At 47.8% G+C, this 23706-nt stretch overlaps 1 protein-coding gene across 1 annotated transcript in view; it reads right to left on the minus strand.

Moving 5' to 3' along the window:
- Positions 1 to 23706, minus strand: part of CPVL (carboxypeptidase vitellogenic like) — a 130926-nt gene that overhangs the window by 102069 nt on the left and 5151 nt on the right. Inside the window, exon 2 of the mRNA XM_004702853.2 lies at positions 15838 to 15956. Within this exon, the coding sequence (XP_004702910.1) occupies positions 15838 to 15956 (119 nt within the window). The remainder of the gene's footprint in view (positions 1 to 15837; positions 15957 to 23706) is intronic.

Here is a 23706-nt window from a genome sequence, read left to right on the forward strand (position 1 = left end):
CATTCAGAACTGAGAACCCAGGAGGCGGGCAGTGAGTTTGCCCTCTGTCTCAGATGCCCCTGACCTCTGGTCCCCACCCTATCCTCCCCTTGCCTTTCATGTCTCTTCCTGTGTCCTGGCACAATAACTGGCCAGGCTCTCAGAAAAATAGCCTGACCCTGAAAAGACGGAATACAAAGTGAAGTCAAACACCGTGGTGCCAAACATCGTTATTATGCAACTTTGAAGCACAGGACACTGCATTCTTGGAATGTCTAAATACTAAGATCTGCATGGACACCTCCAACCTCAACTGACCTTGCTCCTCAAAGTACTTTTCCTGTAGGAGGTGAGTGAGGCTCAACAACCCTTGAAGAAGCCTGTTTTTAAAGGAAACCCCACGCTTACATCTTTCTACTTTAATGAGCTAATCAGCCTGTGATCGTCTACCACCCTCATCTGGAATGAAGCTCAAAAAGGTCAAGTGCTGCAAAAATCAAGGTTTGCATGTTCCGTGCTAAAAAGCCAAGCCTGAGTTACATGATGGCATGCAGAGTTTTATAATGCAATATTTATTCATGGAAATCTCACGTGGAGACCCTTGGTTAGGTCCTATTGAGTTGGCGCCAACTCAAAGTAACTCTTGGTAAGATGGAAGGAAACACTGCCCAGCCCTGCACCATCTCCACAAGCCTTGCTTCATAGAGGCCCTTGTGGCAGTCACTGTGTCCATCCCTCTCCTTAAGGGCCTCCCTCCTTCTTTCCCGGACCTTGGGGTGATGCATTTAATTCTTGGTTTTGAAACTGCATCTCTTTTCTCTCACTCCCAAACCCCCACTTAAGAAAGAATCTAAGTAAATGAAGACCTCCTCAACAAGACCACATTGCAAAACTTAGGCTCAAGTAACATGAGAGATCGTCACTTTAATTCATATACTCAAACTCCCCAAGCTCACGGCCATCGAGGCAATGGCAGCTCACTGCCACCCTGTAGGACTGGGTAGAACCACCCCTGTGAGGTCCTGAGACTGTAATTCTTTATAGGAGTAGAAAGCTTTCTCTTTCTCTCTTGGAGCGGCTGGTAGTTTTGAACGATTAACTTTGAAGTTAACACCTCAATAAGCCACCAGGGGTCCTAATCCATTTACAGTGCTACAAAATTCAGATCTCTTAAAATAGTCATCATATTGAACTTATAATTGAAGATCACATAACTGAAAATAATGAACACATTGATTTTGTCAAAACTTCAGACTTTTTCTTTAAAATGTTCATATGACAAAAAAATCATTTGTAACTTAAAGAAAAGTTTTGTTTTAATTTTTTTAATGAGGCTACTAAATACAAAATAAAACACCCACAAAAGTCAAACCTATCCTCTGAAGATGATTAATCACTGAGATATTCATTTTACCCTGTCAGATTGTTCTGTCCCACTTTCAGCTATCTTATAGGTATTATGTCTGACACATAACTAAGTAAATTTTATTTCAAAAATAGAACCAGATGATACAGAACACACTCTATACGCTATAGTCAACATGCTGTGAGCATCTCTTCATAGAAGTACATGTCATCATTAGACTGAATAGAATTCCATTCTACGAATTTACCCCCAAAGAATATTCATCCCTTTAACATGTAACCCTGAAGGGAGCCCTGCTGGCAGAGAGGGTAACATGTTGGACTGCTAACCACAAATTCAAAACCACAGGAGAAGGATGAGGCTTTCTACTCCCGTAAAGAGTTACAGTCTCAGAAAACCACAGGGCAAATTCCTCTCTGTCCTAGAGGGTCGCTCTCAGTCGGAATCAACTCAGTGAGCTTGGATCTCATGAAGTGCACAGACTTACAGAGTGACTATTTCCAAAGCACTTGGGACAGTGCCTGCAACATTGGCTGGTCAGCTGATTATTTTTTCTGGGGTGCCGAACAGGCAGTGCACAGGCAATGAAAGCAATGGGGCAATGTGACAGAGCAAGGGGATGGCTCCAGATCGAGCATGGAAAGGCCTTGCCCAGGAAGAACTGGCGATCCAGTGAACGGGGCAGAGGAAGTACACACATTCAACTAGGAGCAATAAAAGAATGTGGACACTCAACTCCTGAAACCTAGGTTCCTCCAGTAGTGAAGGAGAAATAGCCCCGGCTTTGCCTCTGACGCCTATTCAGTTCTTCTGGTGACCTCTAGTGGCCAGTCCATGAATTTGGCCAGTCCTTCCTCCCTCCCTCAGCGTGTACTCCAGGATGAACAGCCCCAAAGCAGGCAGGTTATCTGTTCTGCCTTGCAGAATCCCTACAAAAGGAAAGTTCGGTTTGTTGCGTTAGCTTATACCATTACTGATTCGTGAGGTTAATGAGGGAGGGGGCAGGGACAAAAAAGAACTACCCTTTGTCTTACTAGATTGTTCAAAGTGAGTATAACGTATTTGATACGTAAAGAAAAATGGGGTTTTAGGAGGACACTCAAATTTTCCCCTCTCCCCTTGCTTCTCACAAGTTGATAGAAGAGTCATTGAGGATGAAATAGGATGAAAGAAATGGTATTACTTCTGAATTCCTCCCGGGCTGCTGGTCCCCAGGAGGCTGTGCCCTTCCTGCGTAGAAGGGCCTCATGCTCTGAAACTTCCCTCTCACCCCTGTCCCTCATCACGCCACCCCTGCCCTCTGCTCCACTCCCTCCGGTCTTCCCCTCTGCTCCATGGTCACAGACTCGGGCCTTCCACAAGGCACTGGAGCGGGAAGTTGCTATAGGGGTGGGACTAAAGAGGTGCTGGCTACGATCCAGTTCAAGACTGCCTTGTTTTAGACCCGTCCTCAGGAGGGATCCGTCTCTAGAGGGGGACATCATAGTTGGTGAAGTAGATGGCCAAAGAGGGCATGGGAGACCCTTGGTGCCTTGGATTGGTACCATGGTCACAGCAATGGACTCAAACATCCTGACAATTGTGACAAAGGACCGTGTGACATTCCATTCTGTGCTCATAAGTCTGAGTGACTGATGTGGGAATCCCGGGCATGGTGACAAGTGTGAAGTCAATGAAGAAACCACTCAGAGTCAACAGGCATCTTCCAATGACTATGGCTTGGAACATCCTGTTAGCTGTCCACCCACGCTAATAAGGAAGACCGTACCCTATAACTTAACCACTAAATAAAACACAAAACCCCAACTCAGTGCCATCGAGTTGGTCCCGACTCGTAGCAATCCTATAACACAGGGCAGAACTTCCTCTGAGTCTTCCTATACCTTGACTCTTTACAGAAGTAGAAAGCCTTCTTTCTCCGGAGGAGTGTCTGGTGGGTTTGAACTCTTGACCTTGTACTCAGGAGCCCAACATGTAACCTCTATGCCACCAGGGGTCCTTAGCCACAGACGGACCCAAATCAGAGCCAAGCTGTGGTACTGCTCAAGATGAGGAGTGCAATTAGGAATTTAATTAAGGCTCTCCTCACGCTGTTATATGCTGAAGCTGATCGTTTGCCTGGTGTAAGTAATGTGTTCTGTCTTAATTGAAGTCATTAATGCCCCAAGTAAATGTCTTTAAATTCCCCCAAGTACGTTTAAATGAACTCCCATTTTGCCACATAGACCCTAGTTTATCTAATCCTTCAGCCACTACACTGATAGTGTTAAGTAAGGCAGAGCATTTTATTTAAAGCAATTACTTGTGTGACTAGAATCATCAAGTAGAAACCTAATAACATTTTCATTCCACACACCAAGACTCCCAACACATGCAAACAACTTGCTGAAGATACTTTGTGCCTTTTCAAAGAAACGAGACTTCTAGCTGACCATTCGTGAGATTATCTAATTACAAAAGCTTCATTTGCTATAATAAACATAAGGCACCTCCTATGGAAAACGAACTTCTTCGGGTCTTCTTTCTGTCTCTAAACCAAAAACAGACTCGCTGTCAGCCAGTCTATTCTGCTTCAGGGTGACCTTAGGGACAGGGTCGAGCTGCCCTGGTGGGTTTCTGAGGCTGGAACTCTTTACAGAAGTAGAAAGCTTTCTCTTTGTCCCACAGAGCAGCCAACCTTGTCAGCTCTGTACCAATGGCTCTTAAACTTGGTGTCTCTCGCCAAGCTATGAAGCATCTCATTAACTTGAAGGAACTTACATGCCACTATAACGTCCCTGTTGTTAGTGTCATGGAGTTAGTTCCAACTCATATTGACCCTCATATGCACAATAGAATGAAACACTACCTGCTCCCGACCCCTGCTCACAACTGTGTACTAGAGCCCAGTGTTATAGCCATTGTGACAACTCATCTCACTGAAGGTCTTCCTATTTGCTGCGGATCCAGTACTGTACCAAGGGTCTTGTCCAGGGCCTGGCCACTTCTAGTAATATGGCCAAAGAAGTATGCAAGGCAAAGTCTCATCAGCCTAGCTGATAAGCACTCTGCATGCACTTCTTCCAAGGCAGATTTCTTTGTTCTTCTGCCAGTCCTTCGTACTTGTAGTGTCCTTTGTCAACATCATCATTCAACAGAGTCCATTTTCTGCAGTCCCTGTTGCTGTTAGGTGCCGTCCGGTGGGTTCCGACTCATAGTGACCCTGTGCACAGCAGAATGAAACACTGGCCAGTCCCGTGCCACCTGCACAATTGTTCTTATATTAGCTCATTAATACCGCCACTGTGTCATTCCATGCTGTCAAAGGTCTTCCTCGTTTTTTTGATTCCCTACTACTTAACCAAGCCTGCTGTCTTTCTCCAGAGACTGGTCTCTCCTGACAACACGTCCATGAGAGAACTCTGTGATACTTTCCATATTCATTACCAGCACCTTAATTCAAATGCATCAATATCTCTTCTAGCTTCCTTGTTCAATGTCTAACTTTCACATGCACAGGAGGTGAATGGAAATGCCCTGGTTTGGGTCAGGCTCACCTTAGTCCTCAAAGTAGCATCCTCAAAGTAATATCCTGCAGCCCAAAGGTTGTACAAATGGTTTGTTCCTGATTGCTAAACTGAAGGCTAGCAGGTCCATCACACAGCAGCACTGAGGAAGGAAGGTCTGGCAATCTACTTCCATAAAGATTGTAGCCAAAGAAACCCTTATGATGTATTTTTACCCTGTGATCCATGGGGTCACCATGAGTTGAAATTGATTTGACACCAACTCAGAGCAACAACAATAGTAGAATCTACTCTAGTTCCCTGATTCTTATCCTTCCACCTGGTGGCCATCCCAATAAGAGATAGGTGATGCTTTCTCTGTTTGTCCTTCTGCCAGACAGTTGTATTTAAGAAGAGGAGGGGAAAGAGATGCCAGTTTTCCTTCTCGTTACAAAGAACCAAATAGCTGGGGGTGGGGAGGAAGCTAAACTTATGTTTTTCTGCACATTAAATTTTCATTTGCTAAAGGGAATCAGACATACAAAGGAACTTGGAGAGTTTGAATGCACCCGTGTATGGAGTGATCTCTAATTGATCCTTCTTAGCGATCTTCTGTATGTTTTATGTCCTTTGCTCTATGTTTGTCCAGAATTCAGATTTCTTACATGACAGCAATGTAAAGACGACCAGAAAAAGCCCGAAGAAGACTCCCGTCAGAGGTCTCCAGGGAGGAGAGGGGGATTTAGAATTGGTAACTATATCTGTTAGGGTGTGAGCAGGAGGTAGAGACCACCCGGTAATTGCAACAGGGGAATTTTGATTTAAAAAACTATGTATTAAGAGGTCCTAGTGGCATAAAGATTAAGCACTCGGCTACTAACAGAAAGGTTGTCTGTTTGAAACCACCAGTCAGCCTTCCTTGGACACACTGTGGGTCACATCTACTCTGCCCTATAGAGTCTGCTGGAATCCGTTCAGGGGTCATTTTCTGTTTAATATTAATGATGCCAGGGGAATAACTATACAGATGTAAGGAAAACTCTAAAGAGGACCTTGGACTGAGGGAGAGTAACTCAAGGAGAGACAAACTCAGGATGGAGGTAGGAGGTCTCCCCAAGGGTGGGATCCAAACCACACTGAAGAGGGTGTGGTCATAGCCCTTGACTGAGAGGTTGACCAAGTTCTCTAGGAATATGACTGGGTTTTCCAAGGCTGGCTTACAGTCTCTGGTCAAGAAGAAAACCCTTCCATGGAGCTTGCAGGAGGATGTGCAGAAGGCATAGAGATATTGGGAGTCCATGCTACTTAATGGTGGGCCACGGCCTAATATACAGGACATCCACATTGAAAGAAATATGGAAACTACCCGAGGGACTGTGGTTGGCTAAGGGGGTAGGGGGTGGGGGTGCTCACAGTAGGAATTGAGGCACAGGCTCACAGGCTTCTCACAGGAATGAGAGCTAAGAGCCTGCTTGGTCCTGCTCTTAGACAGCATAGGCCTGAGGCCCACAGTGTCCAGATTGAGATGACCCCAGGGAATGAGCTAATAAGAAATGTATTGATATGACCCTTCTGCCCGTGTCTCTGTGACCCCCACCAAATGAGTGGGTGGGACCATGCACTCGGTGCATGTGAAAATCTAAGAGAAGGGATTGGGGAGTCTTATAAGAGTGATCACTGTGAAAGTGATCTGTCGCAAAAGCAGGGCCATCTTAGGAGGCTGGTGAAGGTACTGCGCAGAGTTGGACTGTCTGGAGCTGGCTCAGCAGCAGGGTCACGAGAGCCAGAAATGTGCAGTGTCCATGCAAGGAGGGTCCCAACAAGGTAGCCACCATACCAAAGCCAGGACTATATGCTTGATGAGGGTCTGCATGGCCTTGGTGGAGAACCAAGGCAGAGCACCAAGGGCACAAGATGTCTCACTGACCCCTACGCCAAATCAAGTCCACTGCAATGGAGCAAATTCTGACTCAAGCAAGTTTATTCGGACAACGCCGAACTGCTCCATAGGGTTTCTGAGACTAAATCTTTACCAAAGCTGAATGCCTCATCTTCCCGCCCCCACCACCCCAACCTCTCCACTTCGAGTAGCTGGTGAGTCCGAACTGCCTACCTAGCCATTAGCAGCCCATGTTTCGTCCACTGTGGGGCAAGAGAAGGAACACACTGAGCACTGGAGCAGGGAAAGTCCTCTTACAGTGTCCTTCCAGCACCCTCTACTGACAAAGCTTATTATCGTGCTCACTGCAGAGGAAACGTGCTTGAGATCCCATCAGTGCAGAGCAGAGAAGGTCGGATTGGAGATGAAGGACAAATGCATTGATAACTAGTTGGTACCTGGCGCCATGACTCCCTATGTTAGAGAGTATATGCTAGTTGTCCCATCCTATCCCAGCTAAAAACACACAGCAGTTACCTCATGATGAATTACAGCTCTGCAAAATGTAGTGACTTAGAAATCCAATACATTGCTATCTCAAGTTTTCTATGGGGCAGGAATAGGACTGGGCAGTTCTGGGTCGGCATCCCGCATAAGGTTCCCAACATGATATTGGCAGGAGCTGCAGTCATCTGAAGGTTTGGCTGGGGCTGGACGGTCTGGACTGTAGCCCATCTCACTTGTTCTCATGGCTTAGGGCAAGTCGATGCTGGAGGTAGTCGAGAAGCATCTTTTGCTCATTGGCTTCCTCGCTTGGTTTCTTCTGTGTCCTCTTAACATGGCCTCTGGCCTGCCCTAGAGTGAACAGTCAAGAGACCAAGAGAGAAGTCGCCATGCCCTTTATGATTTCACCTTGAGAGTCACAGGAGTCATGTCTGCCATATTCTGTTGGTCACAAAAGGCTCAGTCCTATTCAAGACAAAGATACCAACAAACCAAGACCAATGCGGCCATGATGGAGATTGGCTACCACACAGAGCACCCAAACTCAAGTGCTCATTCAGAATGAGCTGAATTGGAATTGGAGTTCTTGGATTATGTTCATCCCTTGGTAACACATTGAGGCATTCTTATAGGCAACCGGGCTTTAAACTTTCTTTCTGCCTGTGATATCTGAGGTCCAGAGAATGCAAATGTCTTGCCCCAAGTTGGAACAGCCAAGAAGTACAGACCTGGAGTTATGATCTCACTACCCTGGCCTCTTGTCATTCTCTTGTCTCCTTTCTCAAATTCAAATCCATGAACTAACTGCATTGGGTCCACTTGTAGGGATACTTTTTAGAAATGAAAAGCTTCAACCCCACTGCAGGTCTACTGATCTGAGTCTATATAGAAAGGGGCTAGACAGTTGAGCTTGGGAATCCTTCAGCCCTCTGTATAGTTCAGATGAGCAGCATCTGGGTTTGGGATGCTTGTCCACTGCCAGATTGTGTTACTAGAAACTCTCTGATACCCAGAAGAGGAAGTGTACCTGGAGAAGACACAGGGGGAGCCCAATTCCACACCTTCACTCTCAGAGATGGATTGTGTGGTGGCTTCCAGGGACCCTTCGGGACATGACTGACAGAGGAGATGCCTTCTGTTTATGCCCAGGGGCATTAATGTAGATCATTGCCCTTTTGTTGGTCCCTAAGTGGTACAAATGATTAATGCACTCAATTTCTAACTGAAATATTTGAAGTTCAAGTCCACCAAGAGGGACCTTGAAAGAAAGCCCTGGTCACAACCTCAACTTCCTTGAGACCAGAAGAAATAGGGGGTACCCCAGTACCCCCATTCCGACCAAGGTCTCAATAGTTGGTCCCAAATAGAATGTGAGGCAACTATGCAGTGTCACTCAAATGCTTATTTAAAAGTAAAGCCAGACGAATCCGAACAACAGAGAACAGAGGCCTCGTTCACCCTCTTTAACCTAGAACCAAGCTTATCCTCTGAGATGACCTTTTAGTGAATTAACAACATGCATACAAAATAAAGGACATTACCCAGAAGATCAGTGCCCTCCTTAAAAGCTCTCACTGTGAGACTAGAACGGTCAACAATTACTCAATCGCAAAGATGGGAACATAAGGGGACCAGAAATGAGAGTCCCAGAAAGGGAACAAACTAAGTACAGTCAAAGAGAATGATGACTCATTGGGATAAACATAAGAGATGTCGCTAAATCTTTGCATATACCTTCACCAAAAACTTATCAAAATGTTTGTTTATTTGTTTTCCATAAAAGACAAATGTCTAGAGATTTACTTCCATAAAAGATAAATATCTAGAGATTTACTTCTGAAAAATCACCTGGAGCCCAGTTCTACTGTGACACACAGGGATCACCATGTGTCCAAAGTCAACTTGATGGCCACTGGTATTTTGCTTTGTTCCCGGGGTGTCAGCCTAATCTCATGCTGCCCTGCCTTTTCTAAGGGCCTCTTTTAATTTATTAGTGGTGAGGTGACAAACAAACCAACACTGGACGGCTTGAAAAACCAGACATTGACTCTCTTACAGATCTGGACGTTAGAAAACTGAAATTGATGTGTTTGGCAAGGTTGATTCTTTCTGGGGCCAGAGAGGAGCATCCGCTCCATGCCGCTCTTCCTTATGTTCAGTGGAAGCTGGTAATCCTCAGGGTTCCTTGGTTTGTAGCTGCATCGTGCCAATCTCTGGCTCTGGTCATACGGCCTTCTCGTAAGGACATCTGTCACTGGCTTTAGAGCCCAGTCTAATCCAGTATGACCTTATCTGTCAACTAACTGCATCTGCAAACCCCTGTTGCCAAGTGAGGTCACAGTCTGAGGTTCTAGTGGATATGGATTTGGGGCCACCCTGAAACCTAGCATAGCATTTGATCCCGAGTAAGTACCCCCTGAAATGTTGTGTCTCACTCCTCTCAGTGTGATCCTGACGTTTCTCAGCAAACAGACTCCGGGCCAGAGGAGCAGAATGAGGTCCTTGGTTAAAAAGCCCAGGTCTAGCTCCACCTGCCTCAGATTTGGGCTCCGTGACCCCAGGCCAAACAAACGTGGTGCAGTGGGGTCGATCCCAACTCATAGGAGCCCTGGAGGACAAAGCAGAACTCCCCCTGGGGGTTTCCAAGCTTGTAATTCTTTCTGGGAGTAGGGAGCCTCCTCTTTCTCCCACAGAATAGCTGGTAACTTTAAACTGCCGACTGTGGGGTAGCAGCTCAACTCAGACCCACAGCGCCAGCAGGGCTCCTAGTTGGCCCCATGACCTTTGAGTTAAATATGTAAAGTCTTGACTAAATACATGCTTCCAATAAGTTACCAATGTTCCTACACCTAGAAGACAAGACTGGATATTCTTTTCCAACGAGATAGGAGTTCATTTTTTAAAATAGCAATCCATATTATTTTTTATCTTATAAGATGTGAAAAAGTGCCAGTTCACTTTGTAATATCCTTCCCCGGTAACAATTAATCCAGACTTTTGGCTAGCTCTCAGGTCCTCCTGATTTGGAATTTTCCACCGTTTCCTGTCTTTTTTAACGTCATGGTTTATTTCTGTAAGAAAGTTACTATTAACCACGCCGAAAATGAGAAGACGAACCCCAGCAATGAAAGCACCGCTCCGTCCTCAGAACCAGGCCCAGCTCCGAGGGCTCCACAACACTCTCTCGCTTGTCTCAAAGCCACATCAAGTTCGTCCTCTGAACCCCAGTTTTAAATAGGAAACCGGACCTGCAGAGATGCACTCGAGATCGACGTTAGCATCGGGGCTAGTGCCGAGCTTGCGATCCAAGCCTGGCTCCCTCAGGAAGCGATCATTTTAACCTTGTGCTTGGGTTTCTTCCGTAACGAGGACCGAGCACACAGCGGAGAAAGCAGAAGTGTTGAGGTCAGAGATCTACATGTAAGTCCCAGCTCTGCGGACTTCTGTGATTGCTAGAGGCCCGAGAGTGGGTTCCCACCCATAGCAACCCAGCACACCGCAGAATGAAACACATGCGGAGCCCGCCTCACCATGGCTCCTGCGCTTGAGCCCATTGCTGCAGCCACCGTGTCGATCCAACTTGTGCAGGGTCTTCTTCTATTTCACCGCCTCTCCACTTCACCAAGCATGATGTCCTTCTCCTGGGGCTGGCCTCTCCTGACAACATGTCCAAAGTATGTAGGGGCAACGTCTCGCCATCTTTGCCTCTAAGGAGCCCTCTGGCCATGCTTCTTCCGAGACACATGTGTTTGTCCTTTTAGCAGTCCGTGGTGCTTTCAGTATGCTGCTGCAGCACCCCCATTCAAACGCACCAATTCCTCTCCAGCCTGCCTTATTCAGCGCCCATCGTTCACATGCACAGAGGCGATGGAAAGAAAATACCATGGCTTGGGTCAGATGCGCCTTAGTCCTCAAAGGAACATGCCTTGCTTTCTAATATTCTGCAGAGATCTGTGCAACGGATTCACTCAGTGGAATTCATCTTCGGCTTTCTTGACTGCTGCTTCCATGAGCATTGATGGTGGAGCCAAGCATCACCCAATCTTCAACAGCTTCACGCTCTTCTCTGTTTACCATGATGTCCCCTATTGGTCAGTCGCGAGGGTTTCTGGTTGGGTGAGAAGTGAAATAAAACACGCAGTCACCCCTGAGTCAATTCCACTTCAGTCAGCCCCTGTGTGTCCACAGAGAAGGCTGCTGCATGGGTTTCCAATGGCTCGTTGTTCTGCCCTAGATCACCAGCCCTTTCTTCCAAGGTGCCCCTGCGCAGACTCAGCAGCTGGCCTTGAAGCTAGTGGCAGAAATACCTAATGGCTTTGGCCACCCAGGGACTTGGGCTAATTATTTCGTCTCCATCATCACTGATTTTCTTGGTCTGCAGACGGAGGGCAGAACGGCCTCCTCTCGGGGTTGTTGTCAGAAGTAAATAAGCAACTGCAGAGTCAATGTGCACTTCACAACCACTGTTCGGGTTTTTACATTGTTATTGGCTTCATTATACTTTCGTATCCCAGGCAAACGGGCCTACTCATTTCTCTTGCCGTTTCTATCCCCGCTGCACACGCTCTGGAGCCCATTATGCGCTGATCTGTGCACAATAACAGGGGAGGCTCACAGAAAGAACAGGAAAACAAAACTAATTTGAGAAACAGCATCCCCCAAATCCTCAGAGGATATGACAAGTGGGGCATCCTTCCTGGCGCTCCTATTTTCTGCACCTTCGGTGTTGTCCCAGGCTCGCTTCTTGGCGGATAGTGATATCAAGGCTGCTTCCCGGGGACGGCCTTGAATTGATGTGGCGGCCAAATGAAAGTGACTGCACCCATCTCAGTGACCCCTGCTTCACCTTGTCACATCCTTTCTCTCCTTCACCCACCCTGATCCCGGCCCGTAATTTACAGCCCCATGGGCTCTGCAGGATGGGTGGCTTCGGGCCTCGGTTATTTGGCTCTGTGTGTGGGTCCTCTGTAAGGAGCTCTCCAACCATCTTTCCCAGCTGCCTGGTGTGGACACCCTGTGCAGGTGCCAGCCTCCCCATCTCTGCCATTCTCTCTCCCCTGGAGCAGCAGCTAGTGCTTCCAGATGCACCCTGCACCGTGGCTCCTGTGTTTCATCTTCCGGGACCAACCTAGAGAATGTATTTAGGGCTACAGCCCTGAACGGCAAGCAGCATGAGCTGGTCAGAGATGCACAGGTGGCTTTTTACTTAATTAGAATAAACAAATAAACAGGAAAAACCAGCCACAGGCAGCCATCAACTCCTGCTGGTCTTTCAGACCTGGAGGTCCCTGGGTGGTGCAAACAGATGTGCCTGCAGCTGCTAACAGAAAGGTTGGGTGTTTGGGCCCTCCCATGGCAGTGCAGAAGAAAGATCTGCCAGGCTGTTTCCAGGAAGACCCTGTGGAAACACAGCCCTACTCCGACACACAGGAGGGGTCTCCACGAGTCGGAATGGACTCATGGGCTTTTCTTTGACTTCAGTCTTTCATAGAGGACTCAAACATGTCCATGCATGGCCTTTCCCATCCCTGTGCGTCCCCTGCATTCTAAACAAAGCCAGTCACATGCTCAGGGGCAACCTCAGAAAGAAGGGAGGACAATGGGGTTGGGTTCTGTTTCTGTCTGGTCACTTCTCTCCTGATGAATCCCATTGTCATACATCTGCCTGGTTTCCCAAAGAAGACTCGGCCTTCAGAAGTCAACAAGGAATTAACTGGCTTCATTAGACAGCCAGGATTCCCATGGTGACATAGTGAATTACACATTGGGCTGCTAACCTCAAGGTCAGCAGTTTGAAACCACCAGCCATGAGGTTTGCCGCTCCTATAAAGGGTTACAGTCTCAGAACCCACAGGGGCAGTATAGCCCTGAGTTTTATACAGCTAACAAAGCAGAATAAAGTAAAGGGTCAGATTTCTTGGAGTTGAGGTAGGTGAGACAGGTGTTGGGGGAGGACTGGAGACTGATTCTAACAGGTTCTAAAGGAAAGCTGACCCCATGGGTCCCACTTGCCTCTCCCATAACTCATGCTCATCCTCACCTCCATCTTGGATCGGCTACTCTGGGTGTTTTGTTCTGGTAAAGGCCTGAAGGCCCCTTTGGGGTCAGAAGCACTGGACACAGGGCAGTGAGTGGGCACAGACTGGAGCTTCTCAGATATAGTCCCCCAGCCTCCCGGCCTCTCCCACTTTATGGACTCAGAGTCTCTGGGAGAACCCTTCCATACAATAAAGCAGGAGGCTTGTTGAGAGACAGCCTATGGGAAGTACTCATCTAAGCAAGAATTCCAAGCATACGTTCTGCTTGGAATTACCAAGATTGTGGTGGGCAGGATAATGCCCCATCCCCCTAAAGGTTGTAACCCCCAAAACCTGTGATGCTGTTGTATAGCATGACAAAGAAGACTTAAGGGTGCAGGTGGAATTGTTAAACCAATGGGAGGATCCTGTTGGGTTCAACGTCACCATCCACCCACTGCCACGGAGTAGATTCCGACTCACCGTGATGCCCTGGGACAGTCCCGTGGCTTAGCGTTCCTTCCAGATTATACAGCGCTGAGGGAGCAGACAGACTCACTTTTATCTGGAGGGTTTGAACTGCTAGCCTGGTAGTTAGCCCTCCAATGCTGAACCCACAAGGAAAAAGGACACTAACGACTGGAGGCAGAGAGGCGAGGTGGGGTCGGTGGGGATCCGAGTGTGTGGAGTAAGAAGGACTCGGCTCGCCACCGCTGTCTTGGAAGACGGGAGGAGGAAGCCAGGGAAGGAAAGAGAAGGTCAAGGAATGTGAGTGACCTAATGAAGCTAGAGAAAGCAAGAAAACACCCTCCTCCAGAGAAGCCAGGGGGCTTGCAGCCTGCCAAGCTCGACTTCAGCCCAGGCAGAGCCGATCTTTGACCTTCAGAAATAATGAATTTGTGTGGTTTCAAGCCACCACATTGGGAAAATTGCTACAGTGGCGATAGGGAACGAATACAAAAGGGTTCGTGTTAAATGTCTGTAGTCAGGGCTAGTGATAGATATGGCATCAAAAAATATGCATGTGCTGTCTGGTTTCTGAAAGGCATAAAGTTTAAAGCACGCCTGAGTACACAAGACAACTTCCCACTTCTGGGAAGGAGGTCATATGGCTAGATGTCATTTAAATCAACTTTGCCTTGGGTGGTTGCTGCGGTGAACAGTTTTCCCTGTTGGCTTCCAGATGCGTTCTCCACCCTTCTCTGCCCTGCCCTGGTAGGCAGGACCACCCCAGACAAGGCCAACTAACTGCTTGCCCCTCTGGATTCCATTTGCATTCTACAAATGGAGGCACCAGCAAGAGCCTGAGGCCGCTGAGCCCTGAGACTCAGTGTCTCCTTAAGTGTGCTGTGGGCACCTCTCTCGTTTCACCCTGTCCCACAAGGACACAGAGGAAGAAGATGTAAGTCATCCACTCAGAACACAATTCCCAGAGCTGGCCCAGCCTGGGGCCATCATGAACACAGCCACACAGTCGCTGCATTTCCTCGCCGTTCCCCACAAGCCTCCCCGCCAGTCTTTGCTGTGAAGGACCCGAGTCAGAGACAAGTTCTGCAGTTTGAAACCAACGGCTTCCGCGCAGGAGAAAGACGAGGCTTTCAACTCCGGGAAAGAGTGACCTTCTCAGAAACTCACCGGAGCAGTTCTACCCTGTCCTATAGGGTCGCTCTGAGTCGGCATCAACTCGACTCCACGGCAGTGAGTGTGAGTGACCTCAGAGGCCAGGGCGAGAAAGCAGAAGTAAGAAGTCAAGTAAAAATAGAATCTAGCAATTCTAGTCGAAGCCATTGGACTCAAAAACTATGCAGGGTGAAGCCATTTATCTAGTCATTATACATGCAGCACAGCCATATGCAAATCACATGCAAACATAAACACTAACTCTCCATAGGGATAGCTTCCTCTTTGTTTTCCCTGGCTTTTAAAGCAAATCTCATTTGAAAAACGAAAATAGAAAATGACTCCGTGGTGAGATGAAATTTGTTTATGCATCTCCGCACCCCTCCCCGTAGTACCCCAGTACTTTAAGCTCATGGATCCCATAAGCTTAAGGGGATTCGTTCACTCAGCAACATCTGACCTTGAAGAAACACTAAGCACAAGGTCAAACTCACGACCTGGGAAGGTGAATGATTCCTCCTCTTCCAGGAAGCCATCCTAGATCACCAATCCTTCCCCACTGCTCCCCAAAGCTCACAGAGTATAAGTCAGGTGGCCTCTCCTCTGTGCCCCCGTAGGACAGTACCTACTCAGTGAGTGGGACTGAAGGCAGGAATGAGTGAATGCAAAAGTCACAGACAACCAGACATGGCCAACTACACACAGCTCTGTGAACTGCGGGGGCTTGCCCCCCTCCTTAGCCTCTTGCTCCTCCCCACCCCCAGCCCTGCCCCAAGTATTTTTAGAGCAACAACCACAAAAAAAGTCAGGAGGAAGATGATGCCAATGCTAATAATCCCAAATAAGGCTGTAAGAACGTGGAAAGCTGCCTGTCTGCCCCCTGCAAGCACTGGTTTCCTGCATATATTTTTAGCAAATAAAATCTCCAAGCTTGTTTTAAAGCCCCAGAGGCTAGTGGGCGGTCGGCTCTGGTGTGTCGGTGCCTACCTGGGCGGGAAAGAACCAGAAGAACAGGTTGCTGTTGTACGTCTTATTCACGGTGAGGTACCCTGAGTAACTCTTCAGACGTGTCCCTGGGAAAGGACTGACAAAACTCAATTCTCTCCCTGGTGGGAAAAAAAATCACACAAGGATTAGAGGAATGGTGCCACGTGCGCCCCATCTCAGACTCCACCAGCCTCTCCCAGGGGCCCCATCTGGAATAGACTCATCGGAAAGGTGGCACCTGGATGGGCACAAACGTCCTCACGGCAAGCAGCAATTCCCTGCCTGCCTGGACCCCTCCGCAGGTCGGACCTTCACAATTGAGCCCAAGGACAATTGAAATGTTCTTAACTTTGGTTGTGTTGTGTTTGGGTCCTCATACTCAGGAGAGTAAGTCAAAAAGGATTGCGACAAACCCATCACAGACACCTTTCTTAAACAAACATACAAAACACGAAGCGATTGTTTTCTTGAGGGAGACGTCCTCCGGGGTGGATGGGGTAAGGTCACCCAAAGGCATTCTCATCGGAGAGTTCTTGTCACCCCTCAAGAACGAGGCGGTGCATTGTCGTAATGGGAGAAAATTCCTCAGGGCCGTTTTTCTGGCCTATTTCTCACCGATACATTTTTCAAGGTTGTTAAACCTTCTTCCTCAGAAGCCTTTAGTGGCCGTCCTTGGAGAACATCTATCAGGAGTCCCTCTTTGGCATGCCCAAACCAGAACCTTCTGAGTTGAGCTCCCGGCCTTGAATTGACCTATCCCAGGAAGCCACTGTTCGATTGGGCCTTTCTTTAGAAAGACGGGATCTCCACCCCAGGGACGCGTTATAGACTCAGAAATCCACCGAACCAGGTCCGCCCTGTCCTCCGGGGTCACTATAAGTAGTGTCAACTCGATGGCAGTGTGACTTTTCTTTTGAAGGCACCCGACCAAGACTAAGCCAAGCGTGTTCTTGAGATGTTTATTTCTGTGCCACCCACCGATCACAGAGGCACGTTTAAATGAGTTTTGTTTGGAATAAACTGGCACCCTCTAGTAGCAATCCTTTCTGACTTTCCCTAGTGCTTTATGAGTTGTAATAGGATCTAAAAGAAAGAAAAGGGAAAACCACCTGTCATGCCCCCACTATGGAAGGACAAGTGTGGAGCTCATGCTGGGCCTCAGGAGGAGCCAGGATGAGATCCCCTAACTGCATTTTTCCAGACTCTGGCTTTCCACAACACAAGAGGCTGACACTTCATTAAGGAGGATGGCAGAGACAGGGGGACAAGGGCCATTGACTGGGGACAGTGGGAGTTCACAGGCAGTGATGCTGAGGAAGGTGACTCCTAGTGACCCTTGATTCAAACCCAAGCCCAGTGCCATCGAGGTAATAGAACAAAATTGGGTAGTCATATAGGGCAGGGAACCTGGCTTCCTTTTGGCAAAATGGTGCGAGATGGCGACAGGGTAGGAAGAGGCAATGCCCACACAGCTGAGAAACCTCAGGCATGAAAAATGCTAACAGGAGCTAACACTCCAAAGGCCACTGTACCAAGTGCTTTAGACAGTGGATATCATGCCTATTCTCACTTTACAGATGAGAAAACTGAAACACAGAGAGTTCAGTAACTTGCCCAAGGTCACACAGCAAGTAAAGGAGATCTGAGATTTAAACCTAGCAGGCAGGTTGCAGAATTTACTCCTTCCTCACCCGAGCACCCTGATTCTCCGGGGGAGTAAGACAATGCTGGAGGGAGGCAGGGTGTGGGAAAGGTGCCGATGATTCAGACGGAAAGGGAGGGGGAACAGAAAATGGGCAGCAGGGTGGGGGGAGAAGCAGAAGGGGAAGAAGTTGGGATGAGGAAGAAGAGGACTTTCAAGGTTACAAAACAAGAGTCCCCAACAAAAACTAACCAGGCGAGAAAAGCTCTTTGGGTCTGGCCTAGCAACTTGCAGATGAGTTAGCACACAGGAGCAGCTATGAAAAGCGTGCCCTTCACTGAAGACAATGGGTGCACAACAAAATGTGGTGAAGAAAGCAGATGGTGCTTGGCTACCAAAAGATATAACACCTGAAGTCACTGAAGACAATGGGTGCACAAGCAAAAGTGGTGAAGAAAGCTGATGGTGCCCAGCTACCAAAAGATATAGCACATGAAGTCTTAAAGACCTGAAGATAAACAAGCACCATCTAGCTGAGAGACAACAAAACCCACATGGAAGAGGCACACCAGCCTTCCCAACTTGATCACTGAGGACAAAGTGGGTGCATAAGCAAAAGTGGTGACGAAAGCTGATGGTTCCCGGCTATCAAATGATATAGCATCTGGGGTCTTAAAGGCTTGAAGACAACCAGGCAGCCATCTAGCTGAGAGACAACAAAGCCCACACAGAAAAAGCACACCAGCCTACCCTGGCACGAACGCTGAAGACAAAGCGGGTGCATAGGCAAATGCGGTGAAGAAAGCTGATGATGCCCAGCTGTCAAAATATACAGAATCTGGGGTCCCACAGGCTGGAAGATAAACAAGGGGCCATCTAACTAAGAAACAACAAAGCCCACATGGAGGAAGCACACCAGCCTGAGATGACAAGGTGTCGAAGGGATCAGGCATCAGGCATCAAAGACAAAAAACAAAAAAAAATTCACAATGCTATCATTGTGAATGAAGGGGAGTGCAGAGTGGGGATCCAGGGCCCATCCAGGGGAAATTGGACATCCCCTTGCAGAAGGGCTGCGGGGAAGAGATGATCCAATCAGAGTGCAGTGTAGCAACGATGAAATATGCAGTTTTCCTCTAGTTCTTAAATGCTTCCTCCCCCCCACTACCATGATCCCAATTCTACCTTACATATCCGGCTGGACCGGAGGATGTACACTGGCACAGATAGGAACTGGAAATACAGTGAACCCAGGACCAGTGGAGAGAGTGGTGATAGCGGGAGGTTGGAGGGAAGGTGAGGGAGAAAGGGGGAACAGATGACAAGGTCTACATATGGCCTCCTCCCTGGGGGATGGACAGTGGAGAAGTGGGTGAGGGAGATATCAGATGGGGTAAGATATGATAAAATAATAATAATTTATAAATTATCAAGGGTTCAGGGGGAGGGGGAGCGGGGAGGGACGGGGAAAATGAGCTGACACCAAGGGCTCAAGTGGAAAGCAGGTGTTGTGAGAATGATGAGGTCAACATATGTGCTAATGTGCTGGACACAAATGATGTATGTACAATTGTGATGAGTTGTATGAGCCCCTAATAAAATGATTATTAAAAAAAGAAAGAAAGAAAAGCATGCCCTTCACATAGGCCTCGGATTCAGGAAGCCTGCAGTGCTGTGCTGAAGTCCCTAGGCTCTAGACTGTCAGCATCTCTGTCTAGCTCCCTGCTCAGTGTGACTTCCTTGACAGCTTGAAATTGGCCCCACCCATAAACCAATCCCACTGCCACCGAGTCTATGCGGTGTCCTAGCTACCTTCCTTTGGTGGACAGAGAAGAACTGCTCCTTCTGAGATTGTCAGTCTTTCCAAGAAGCACAGGGGTTCTAATCGCCAGCCTTCTCATGAACATCTAAACACTTAACCCATTCCATCACCAGGGATCCTTGAAATCGACCGTATCAGGAGTGTTTGCACCCGCAGGGATGGGTGTGCTATGAATTTGTGGCCCTCCTCCATCACCAGAGCTGGTGGTTAAGCTGTTACACAACTGCCTTTATAGCTTCAAGTTCCTCTTTAAAATGGAAATGTTCCCCCAAAGGGAAAATCTCATTGAGGTCACACAGTCCCTTTTCCCCTGGTACTTTGCTGCTCCTGTCATGACTGCTGCCCAGCGAGGTGGCACGTTGGGCAAGTCTCTTGGCCTCTTTGTGCTCCTGTTTCTTCAATCTGCAAGTGCGCTGTCCAAGGCCTTCTGGGCACAAATGAGAGCTTCCCTGCAGAAAACCCTAGGGAAGAGCTCGGCAACGCACTGCTGTTCTTATCTCTCAGATGCCTTCCCTGATCTGGGCGGGGAGGCAGAACTTGTCTGCCGGGAGAGGAGATGCTGGGGACAAAGGGGCTGTCTCCACCGGAGACTCCTGAGCGCCCTGCCAGGCCAGGGCAAGGACAGAGCCTGGGCCTCAGAGTCTGATAGGCCTGGGTTGGTAATCCTGAGGAGAGCTGCTCAGTAAGCCCTCCAGCACCCTCAGCCTCGTTCCGCTTGCTCAAAACACGAATACTGACTCCAGGCCTCCCCACCCTGGGGTTTTGGGCCAGGGATAGAGAAGAAGGTGCACCCAGGAGCCCTTGGCAAGGAGCCGGACCCCAGAGCAGAGATCAGCCGGTGGAGTCTTGGGAGGGGGGCGGGGGAGGATAATGCAAACATGCCTGACACCAGTGAGAAGGTTGGGGATTTGAGTCCACCCAGGGGAACTTTGGCAAAGAAGGTTCGATAATTGAGGTTAATTTAAAAAAAGCTAGTCATGCAAAACCCTATGTACCCATTCTACTGTGACACGCTGAAGTCCCGACGACTTGTCATTGGCTGGCTTGAGGGCAACTTGATAATGATGATGATGGTCACTCTGATTTGCATTCGTCCAAATAAAGCCTAAAAATGTTTGTTTTTGTTGGGCTCAAGCCAGTGCTCCCACAGAAGGTTGGCTGATTCCATGTCTGGCTCTTTTCCCTTGCTCTTCCCCAATCAGGCCTATCGCTCCTGCTCCCCAGAGAGGAGGAAGCAAAAAGATACAGGGGGGTTGGGTAAAGAGGAGAGGGAAGTGCCAGCTCACCCTCCTGTGCCCTCACCCCAGCAGATATTTCTTCTTTTGCTCTGATTCCCCTCCACTTTCAATTAGCCCAGGAAGAGACAGAAGAAGATCGCCCTGCAGGGTTGGGAAGCCTTTAAAAACACTTCTGAAATATTGTTCGCCAAGCAATCCATCTTCTCAAATTCAAAAAGGGAACTAAAGAAAAGGAGGGGAGGGGAACAATGAAGGGATTGGATGAGCAAGTCGCAGGCCACAGAGGTAAATGCACAGGAGGCGGGGTTCCAGAAGAAAGACAGAGAAACGTGAGAAAGGTCAAAGTACAATGAGAAAAAGAAACGCTGTCACAGGAAGGAGCTAGAGGGAATGGAATATAGGAAAGACGTGATTGAATCAATCTGGCTCTCCCAGACCAGCCACAGCACCCAGCCTGCTGGTCTGTTTTTGAAGGAATTCAGATGTTCGCTCATCCCTCCCTTCCGGAGGATGCCAAAGTCGTTTTTCTGCTACCTTACGTTTAGGGTCACGATGAGTCGGAATCGGACTCCATCGTGGCAGTGAGTTCGATTCTGCTGACACTTAGTGGATAGATGATCCACCTTCCTCTTAGATCAGGAGTATTAGAGAACATGGAATTTGACTTTATTATCTTTGGAACACTCCGCCCCCAACCCCCTGCCAGGACTGCATGCTGCTTTGAATACCAAAGACACTCTTAACTTGCAGTGAATCATTAGGAGAAGCAATGGCGGTCCTAGGGCAGAATTTGACCCTTCAATATGGGAGAGACTTCCCCACTCCCCAACCCTGTCCTCCTTAGATCCTTGACATCTGCACCTTATACACAGCTATCACCCATCTCTCAGTGGTGGGTTGTGGCGTGCCAGGATGCTGAACAGATTTCAGTGGAACTTCCAGGCGAAGTCAGCCTAAGGAGAAAGACCTAGTAATCTAGTTCTAAAAAATCACTCAGTGAAAACCTATGGCCACGATGGAGCATGAGGTGGGTCATCATGAGGCAAGGGCCAACTCAATGGCAGCTTGGGTGAGTGGGTGGATGGATGGATGGATGGACGGACTGACGGAAGAACAATTAAAACAAGTCACAATGACAATGCACGAGGATCAGTTTACTTCTACAAAAACCTCCTAAGGAAAATAGACCTTCTTTATATCCTAAGACATTTAGAGAAATTATTCTCTGGACCGTTAAAAGGAGCATTTCAACACGTTTCAAATAATACAAAGCTCTTTTGACTAAAATGATTTGGGGTGAAGGGGGGCTGTTTTCAATTAGTCTGCTCATGCTGCCCGAGTCTCTTGATAAAATACGGCCAACAAATTATCAAGATGGAGATGTTTCGTTCTTTATGAAACCATGACTCACAGTACACACTTTGAGAGTGATTGTTAAAGGAACGGGTTTTCTTTGAAAGGATTTCGCTTCCTCCTTATTTACTGCTGGCACCCAAGTTAGTGACAGTCACACACTTTCTGGAAGATTGGAGTAGGCCCAGACAAGGTCCTGAACCATCGAGCCAGAGAGTCCCCCATATTCAAAACCCTCAGGTCGTCACCAGGGTGGACCCAAAACTACCAGACCCTATGTCATAATTAGGGCCGAATGGAAAAATATTTTTTTAAATGTGTGGCAATGCTAAATTCCACCTTGAGCATCCATTTCATTTCAGGGAATAAGGGCTCATTCTAGCTGCAGAGAAAATAAATAAGCGATTAGAATGATATAAACTCAGCCAGCTAATTGGGGATTTTTAAAAATTACAAGAATTCCTCTCATGCTCTTTGTGAACTGCTCTTTATCTCAAAAATACCCCATTGCAAAGTTCCACCTCAGGTAGCTAAGATTTTGACAGGCCTAATAAACAAAAGGGATTTCGGGGAGGGAGCTGACCATCTGTCCAGAGCTTCCTGAACTTTCAGGAGCACGGTTGAATACATTATCCTTAATTATGTTGTCAGGTCTGCATTTGAATCCTAGATGTACTGGTTTAGGGATGAGCCATTTAAAATTCCACTCAAGGGCTTCAACTGTGTGATGTAGCCTTAGGAAAGGACATTATATCAGATTTAATACTTTAAAGGCTGTAATTCATCAGACAACGCTCCTATCCGCCTTGGAGGAGAAGGACAGCAGATAAAGGGACCTCCCTTGAGCCTCTTCTCTGCTAGTGCGATGCTCATCCCTGACACACCCATAGGCAAGGGAGCCCAGGAATGGGAGGGTCAGAAGAGTCCTGGGGGCGCTGCAAGTTAGGAGTTGGCCTGCTACCCACAGGGTCTGGTGGCTCAAACCCATGAGCCTGCTTCACAGGAGAAAATTGGGGGTTTCTGCTCCTGTAAAGATTTACACCCTTGGGAACCCTACATAAGATCGTTATGGGGGGTGGGGTGGGGGGAAACTCACTGCCCTTGAGTCTATTTTTATTCATAGTCACCCTCTACTGCAGGGTAGAACTGCTCCTGTGGATTTTTGAGGCTGTAGCTCTTTACAGGTGTAGAGTCATTCTTGGACCTCTGAAGTCAGGCAGCTACAGGGGTTAAGTCTAGCTTACTAACCCCAGTCCACTTACCAACTCTATGAGTTGAGTCTGACTCATAGAGACCTTGTAGGACAGAGTAGACCGGGCCCTGTGACTTCCTGAGACTGTAAATCTCTATGAGAATAGAAAGCCTGGTCATGGACAAGACCCTGCAATTCTCTGGGCCTCGGTTTTCTTATCTACTAAATGGGAGCAGTTAGTAGACATTCTTCATGATGGTGGCGGGAGGCTTAAATGAGCTAAAACATGGAAAGCACAATGCGGGGTGCAGAGATGGGTCTCACATTTGAACTCTGCAAGTATTGCTTGCATACCTACCAGCTTAGACACTGTAGAGAAGCTATGGATGTTAGCTATTTATTTTCATCACTGGTGCTCTTATATGATTATTAATGCCATTTCCTGCCTGACCATGTGTGATAGTTACATAAGTTTGTCAACTTGAAGATATATAAAAGTGGAGGGGTGGAAGCCTGGTAGTGCTTCCTTGTGGGCATGGCCTTTTCATAAGAAGTGCCTTGGGCCTGAAGGGATCATCTGCCTTGGATTACCTGTGTTTCTGGTTCCTATCTGTACCAGTGT

The sequence above is a fragment of the Echinops telfairi genome, unplaced genomic scaffold, assembly GCF_000313985.2.
Source record: "Echinops telfairi isolate 266 unplaced genomic scaffold, ASM31398v2 ScPeMD7_23;HRSCAF=83, whole genome shotgun sequence".
Taxonomy (NCBI): domain Eukaryota; kingdom Metazoa; phylum Chordata; class Mammalia; order Afrosoricida; family Tenrecidae; genus Echinops; species Echinops telfairi.